Here is a 7,485-nt window from a genome sequence, read left to right on the forward strand (position 1 = left end):
GGTTCCCCTGTGCAGGTCAAGCAGACCCAAATAACGATTGTGTGGCACTGTAATGTCCCCCCCCCCCCCCCCCCGCATGAGTAGGCCTCATTCAGAAATGGAGGCCTAACCCTGACCCAACTCACACCTAGGAAGTAGTTAGACCTCTATCCAATTGATCACTGTCAATTAAAGGTAGGTAGACATGATGTGGATATTGTGTTGTAGATTTTGGGCTAAATAGGTACATTTCTCAACAACCCTGTCTCAATATGAAGTTTATATAATATTAATTTAAAATAATGCAAAATGTTCACTGATAACATACCGTATGTCATTTGTTTCCTATAATATGAGCTCATATTAACTAAAACATAATTTTAAAGGGCATGGAATGTTTTTATGGTTGTGTTAAGACTCAAAAAATTTAGTTGAAGTTAGTGAAAGATGGAGGCCTTGGTTAAATACTGAAAAAGTTCCTTCCCATATTCAATCCCATGCTTTCTGTCTCTACTCTTGTCAATCCAACAAAGGCAAAAATTACAAAAATAAATCTTTTGACTTGAAGCATAAGAAAAGATACCATGTGGTTTTTAGTGCACTGTCTATAAACAGTCTGTAGCAAGCCTAAAGTTTCTGATTAATCATGCACATGAATTACTGTTAGTATCACAATATATTACATATTAGTCATCTGTACCCTAAAATGAGAGATTATAGTACAGACACCTTTTTATTCTAATTCAAGGATGATTTTCTTGAAGAATATTCTTACGAAATGCCTCCTGCAATTTGACATTGGCTAAATGTTAGCTAAATTAGCCACCAGAACAAAGAGTTTGGGTTTTGAAGGAGCACCACAGATAATTACTACTAATTGTGAGCTTAACACCCACAATTAAAGTCAATTTTTATATCTTCCTTCATTCAAGACAGTTACAGAAACACCAATAAGATTACAGAGTACATATTTAAAAATGAATCCCAAAACAACATGTTAATAAAATGTATTATGTATTAATTAATGTATATCTATAAAAACACTTTACAAAAAACAATATGCTGTACATTAAGAGATATCATAATTGATATTGAGATTTATTAGTTACTTCTTAACTACATTAGACTCAAACATTGTGTAAAAAACACTTTATAATAAGTGATACCGATAGACATGTAGTGCAGATCATCACTATATTAATGTGAAGTAGCATCACTTACATTTATTTCTCTCTGTTCTGTCTTTGTCCGTCACATTTAGTTTACTAATAGAAGACTTTTCCAAACATGGTCCTACAGTCAGATCCACAAATGATTTTATACAAAAAACTCAATGTTTCACCCTTATTTAGAATAACAAAATAGTAATATAAGTACAAAATCACTAAGAGTAATATTTCCAGTGTCATAATACAATCATTAATGCCCATTTACCAAAACAAACTCCACAGTGACAGATGAGGATGAGTTAGTCCTGCATCAGTAGAGGGACACAAAACCAGAGTGAGTTCTGTAAAACTGTAAAAAGATTGCTCACAAGCTTAGGTGCTCACAAGCATCCAAAGCAATGTCCAATTTAGTTATTGCACACACAGTTAAGTTTCTGTAGTGACAAAAAAAGATTTTTAAAAAACCCCAAAAAACAAAAAAACACAGGTACAACATTAATATTGGTTCATAAAACCTACTAGAGCCAAAAACACTGGCTTACATTTTCTGCAACACCTTCCTTCAAAGAGGAAGTTAGTGTCTTAACATTTGGGGCAGCAAGTTTTTTTTTTTTCTCAGACAGGCAACATGGGTATTTCCGGTTCTTGAACTACTGCTCTGATTGGCTTTTTGGTTTCTACCCGCATGGTGACTGAATCCTCACATGCCAATGCCAATCTCCTCAATTTTCCAGCCGCTGGAGTTCTTTCCAAATTTGTATACGAGCCTTCGGCCATCAACTCGTTCCAGGATCTCTCTCTTATAGTAATACCTGAGGGAGGAGGAAGTCAGTCCAGGTTTAAGACACAGAGTATGCAGTCCCCTTCAGCACATGCTTTACTTCACTGATTTAAAGCATCTTTTACTAAATAAAAACGTTAGAGGTGTCTTCTCGTCTCTTCTATAATATTCATGCACTGGTGAACAGAGTAGAATTAGAGCAGTACTTCACAAATTTTACATGTCAAGGTCAATCTATTTGTCACTTGGAGTATAACTCTGTTTGGGCTTGGAGACTTCAAATTTTGAACAAAAAGCCTGATATAAACTGGAGGTGTGGAGTTTGAAAGCCATGGGTGTTCACCAGGCAGGTAGGGTCTAATTAAAGGTACTGTCTAGTTGTATCATAGGAGATGTTGGAAACAGTTTTTGGAGCTTGATCTATTCGGACTAAAAGTGAAGTGTAATAGTAAATCACTGGATGGGCCCTTTAAATTTGTCCAAAGAAAATAAAGCCTCTCTGTCTACATGAACTCACCTCATGGCACGGCTGAGTTTCTCATATGTCATGCTGCTGTTCTTTTTCTTCTGGCCCCACATCTGAGCCACAGCCTCTGACTTAAGGAACTTAAAGACACCCTCGCGGCGGTCCTCCCACTTCATCAGGCCCTGGTTCCTCTCTGGATGGATCAGAATGTCCCTGATGAACTCCCATAAGTGAGTGCCACGAGGTGCTGCAGACAAACAGTGGGGCACAGTAAGCTAAATGTGTTTGTGTGCGCATGGATGTATAAGCATAAGTATGCAAGTCAAACAGATATGCATCTGCAGCCTGATAAAGATGCAAAATGGATGCAAAGTAGAATCTGTGAACCAGATCAGCAGTGTTCAGGTACAGATGTCTTTTGAACAGTGTATTTCATAATGAATGACATATTGATTCTCCAAACATGGCCTCACCATGCTTGTTTTTCTTTGGATTGTCATATATGCTGCTGCAGTGTTCTCTGCTGACTTTAGGAGGTCGCCCCCGGGGTCGCTTCAGTCGAGACTCTCCTTTCTCTGTTTTGATGTGTGCCTCTGTCAACACAACAGTTAATTATCAGATGTTTACTTAAACTCATTGACAGTGCTCAGAGTGAGGAATGCAAAGAATCTAACAAACAATTAGTTTTTTCTGCTTACTCACTTGAAATCAGAGGGTAGGAGAACTCTGGGTCTGATTCACCACTGCCAGACTCCGGTGAGCCTTGGCTTGAGAAGCCAAACATGCCACCTGATGAGACAAATGAGAGACAACTTTCATATATGCAGAATCCTTAATAGTCCCATAAATATTAAGGTAATGGTTTACAAGAGTAACAGGTGGAAACTGAGGGGTAGGAACGCAGAGGAGAAGATAATAGTAGACATGAGAAACATAAGGATGAGATACTGACTGTTGGAGGAGGAGCTGTACTCGCTGTCAGACTGATTGTCAGACAGGTACTCAGTGTCTCCCAGAGGTGCCATGGAGTCCATGGTCAGGCTGGTCAGATCATAATCATCCCCATAGTCAAACTCCCTTTTGCTGACAGCTCCTTCAGCTGTTGGTGGTAAGGGGCAGCATTAGTCTCATAATTTCCACACATCATCTATTTTATGCTAGTATGTACCATCTCTATACAATATGTACCTTGCCCAATTCTAATGGTGCTGAGCAAAGGAAAGTTTAGGTTGTCCAGGAAATTGTCCAGGAGCAGGCAGGTCTCGTTCAGCTCTGGTACTGACAGGCTCTGTAGCTCTGGGGGAAAAAAGACATGAGGAGAGAAAGAAAGACGTTTTAGCCATAAACTTTATTCATCATTCAGAAGAAAAATGTTTTTACAACAATGCGTATTCATGGAACTACATTGTTAAATCTCTGTTTCTTTGACTGTATAATGTACAGGTTTATTCATATGTAGATATCAAAGATAGGCCAGTTTTAATCATGTCTGCATTATGGTGCACTGTCCCTTTGAACCCTTGATTTGGTTACAAAAATCTTTACACTAGCATCCAAATAACATGTACTATATAATTCAGCTCTGAAATGATAAAAATCCTTCACACAACAGATGCAGTTTTACCATATTTGGTCTTGTGTTCCTGTAGACTCTGGTGGAGGTGTGGGCCGAGCTGCGGGCCAAAGACCCCAATCATCTGGTCATGGTTCATCTGGCACAAGGTGGGCCCGTCCATGGCACAGTAGACCAGACTGAGGGTGCTCGCATCAAACTTGGTGCTCTCTACATGGTCGCTGATCCAGTCCAGAACATTCTCTTCTGTCCAGCAGTGAGGGCTGATCTGTCTGTACCACTGACCTGCAGAGAGAGAGGCAGGAATGACTTCATGTTCATCAGCATATGGATGGTGTGTTTATGGAGTGATCCCTCTCTGCACTTGCTGCACTAGTGAGCACTGAGCTTTAATGGTATTAAATGGTAGTGAGACAAAGCTTTAGAGAAGATATATTTTCATATAAGTCATAGTTAAGGCATCTAATTATTTTCAGTTGTTTTAGTGTTATGTCTTCCAAAACACACAAACAATATGTCAACACTTGCTTCTCAATTTACTGCAACATGTCTGCCCGCTCAGCTATCTGTCATGTGAACTGATACCAGTCTGCATCATCGCCAGGTCTGGATGTGTCAGACAAACAAAGACTGAGCTGTTTCAACTATGAGGTGGTAGCATTCTTCTGTTTGACAGTTATGCCGAGTTAAACATTGGCTGCCTAGTTAATGATTGAGCCAACAGTGTCTAAATGAGGTCAAAGCAAAATTCGGTGAGATAATGGTGCCCCTGCCTGAAGTTTGAAAATAAAGCATAATGTTTACTGTGAGTTAGGCCTCAGCTGAAAGTGCCCATGAAACTATAATGGTTAACAAAGGTTTCACAGCCCAGGGACTAAGCAATTTTAGTTTCTTTTGTGTCACACAGCTCACACATACAACTGTGTCCTACAGCAATAATAAGACATAAGTGACTGTCATAGCAGCAGTTGGTGTTCCTCTTACCACTCATGGAGCTGTATGCTGGGTTACTGATCTGCAGGGTGTTGACACTGGGCAGCACACTGGGCTGCTGCGACAGAACATCAGAAACACCACTCTGGTACATGGTGAGGTTTGCGTGAGTCAGGACGCTGCTGAGGCACGGCGATGACATGGAGACACTGACAAACACAGAAGAAACTTGTTTACATACCAGTTAAAAAAAGAACAATTTTAAATTCAAATGATCTGCAGGACACATTTGCCTCTTGTCATTCAACTTGAACATAATCAAAGTCTGTAACATTTCTATGTATGACTACTCTAACATTTCAGTTAAACAGTTACTGTTACTCTTACCTGTTTATGGCCACAATATGATGCAAAGGAATGATGTTCCGAGACAATTTGTAGTGTTAGCGTGTGTTGTATGATTCTATGAGTGTCAGTGCTCTCCTCTGTCTCTGAGGTAAAAGTGCACCTGCAGCCGCATTTAACCACCTTTATACTGCTTTATACTCCTGTAAAGGAGTGGGGGCGGACTCAGGTGAGTTCAGGGGAATTCCACCTGAAGCTGGCCACACCTCCACTTTCCTGAGAACTTGATCAACAAAACAAACCTGCCCTGCTATTCTCCCTGTTTTTTACTACCACTCTTTCACACCATCAAGGGGTTAGGTTAATGTTTGTTTTAAATAGATTAGAACATTAGACATGAAAGCAGTCTGTCAAACCTGCAGTAAGGTTTTATTTTCTTATTTGTTATTTTTACAGACTGGAATCCCTACATCCATATTTGCACGTTTCTCAAACAAAATATACACAAAAATAGAGATCAAGGTTATATACAAGGTTTTCCTTTTCTTTTCTATTTCTTTTATCTCACATATCTCTTTTAGTTTTAACTCAATATTTTGTGCTGTCAATTAAAGCAAAGTAAGAATTTAATTGAACAATGAAACTGTTTTCTCTGTGCATGTGACAACAAAGCTTTTGAACTGACTTGACTTTCCATGACACAGCCATTCCAACAAGGAAGTGGGAGGAGAGGTTGTGGATGACAGAAGTTTGCAAATCGTCACAATTTCTAAAAATAACAGTAGACAGTCGTGTGTGAGGACGCCAAACAGCCGACGGTGTGGACAGACAGTTCATCAGTCAACAGCTGAGCCTGACCAAGAGATTGCCTTTTATTCCACTGCAGTCAGCTACCTCCTCATATTTAACAACCTACTCTGTGTTTGTATTATTACTACTACATATAACACTGAATCATATGGGAGGATCATATTTACTTGACTATTGAGTCGTGGAAGTTCAAAAATATATCTTCAGATGTAAAAACACAGACACACACACAAGTTTGCGCAGCTGTTCTTGTTAGTACATTGCATTGACTCCATTGATTTTGTACAGCCTAACCCTAATGCTAACCCCTAACTCTAAACCCTAATCTCTAAGCCTTAAACCCTAACCCTAAACCTAACCAATGCATGCCTAACCCCAACCTTAACCTAACCTCAATTCACACCTTACTCCTAACCTTAACCAGGACCTCAGGACGTTTTGTCACATTAGGACCGGCCTTTGGTCCCCATGAGGACTACTGGTCCCAATAAGGTTAGTGTTTATACCAGAAACAGTAACCCACAAGATAACAAAAACACATACACACACACACACACACACACACACACACACACACACACACATATATATATACATGTGTATTACCAGTCAAAAGTTTGGACACACCTTCCCATTCACTTGAATGAGAGAGTGTGTCCAAAATTCTGACTGGTACTGTATATGTGTATATATAAAACATAAAAGTACTGTTTATATTGATTGCTACACACACCTCCATCTCCACATGCCAACAAAAACAAAACCTTTGTGTGTTTACCAAATGAGGTCAGCCTGTGTATTTAGTGCTGTAATGTTGACCCCAGAACTGTGACTTACATTTTCTAATTTACTTTATCTCTGATTTCAGTTTTTGTGCCAAGTTTGGTTGGACTGGCCAAAACAAACCATTCCAGCCCTGTATTATCAGTTCAATGTGCTGGTTAGATAAGAAGTCACCAGCCTTCGGCTCATTTCAGGTCACCCAACAAAGCCAGCAGCTCAGCCAACTCACTCACTGACTTTAGAGGTGTTGTTTTTAATATTCAACTTGGCAGCCATCACGTGCTGCATATGAAGGAAGTTATTTTCTATAAAGTGAACTTTGAGACCTTGCTAGTGACAGCAGGCAGCAGTCATTATATGGCTGTGTTTGTATGCAGATTGTTTCTCCTTCCATGGAAACATAAAACGAGCTGGCAGTAGGTAAACTGACAAAAGTTAGGAGAATGCATTGTTGCAATGAAAGCAGTGTTGAAATACTAACTCTATACCTGACATTACATATCATGATAATGCATTAAGAGCAGAATTTTAAAAATGTGCAGGTGGTCTGTATAGACTGCTGATTAGTCACACACTCAGCATTCGCAACTTACATGCTCAGATGAACCTCAGGCCAAATTGAGAAGCACACAGACAAAACTCAGGT

General features: G+C 39.5%; 1 protein-coding gene across 1 annotated transcript; it reads right to left on the reverse strand.

The window, feature by feature from the left end:
* Positions 1–1,056: 1,056 nt before the first annotated feature.
* On the reverse strand, positions 1,057–5,431 carry elf3 (E74-like factor 3 (ets domain transcription factor, epithelial-specific)). The gene is made up of 9 exons (XM_067588523.1): positions 5,289–5,431; positions 4,953–5,110; positions 4,020–4,253; positions 3,584–3,691; positions 3,348–3,494; positions 3,098–3,184; positions 2,869–2,988; positions 2,447–2,642; positions 1,057–1,960 (listed from the first exon to the last, which is right to left on the reverse strand). The coding sequence occupies exons 2-9, from the start codon at positions 5,101–5,103 to the stop codon at positions 1,849–1,851; spliced, it is 1,155 nt and encodes a 384-aa protein (XP_067444624.1). The 5' UTR covers positions 5,104–5,110; positions 5,289–5,431; the 3' UTR covers positions 1,057–1,848.
* Positions 5,432–7,485: the final 2,054 nt, after the last annotated feature.

The sequence above is a fragment of the Thunnus thynnus genome, chromosome 4, assembly GCF_963924715.1.
Source record: "Thunnus thynnus chromosome 4, fThuThy2.1, whole genome shotgun sequence".
NCBI classification, from domain to species: domain Eukaryota; kingdom Metazoa; phylum Chordata; class Actinopteri; order Scombriformes; family Scombridae; genus Thunnus; species Thunnus thynnus.

What these genes read in the sequence shown, in the direction of transcription:
- elf3 (XM_067588523.1), bottom strand. Translation starts at nt 5,103, where the DNA reads ATGTCATCGCCGTGCCTCAGCAGCGTCCTGACTCACGCAAACCTCACC. An exon ending in AGCATACAGCTCCATGAGTG is followed by an intron (nt 4,254 to 4,952) that starts GTAAGAGGAACA and finishes CTCTCTCTGCAG; the next exon opens with GTCAGTGGTACAGACAGATC. An exon ending in GGAACACAAGACCAAATATG is followed by an intron (nt 3,692 to 4,019) that starts GTAAAACTGCAT and finishes TTTTTCCCCCAG; the next exon opens with AGCTACAGAGCCTGTCAGTA.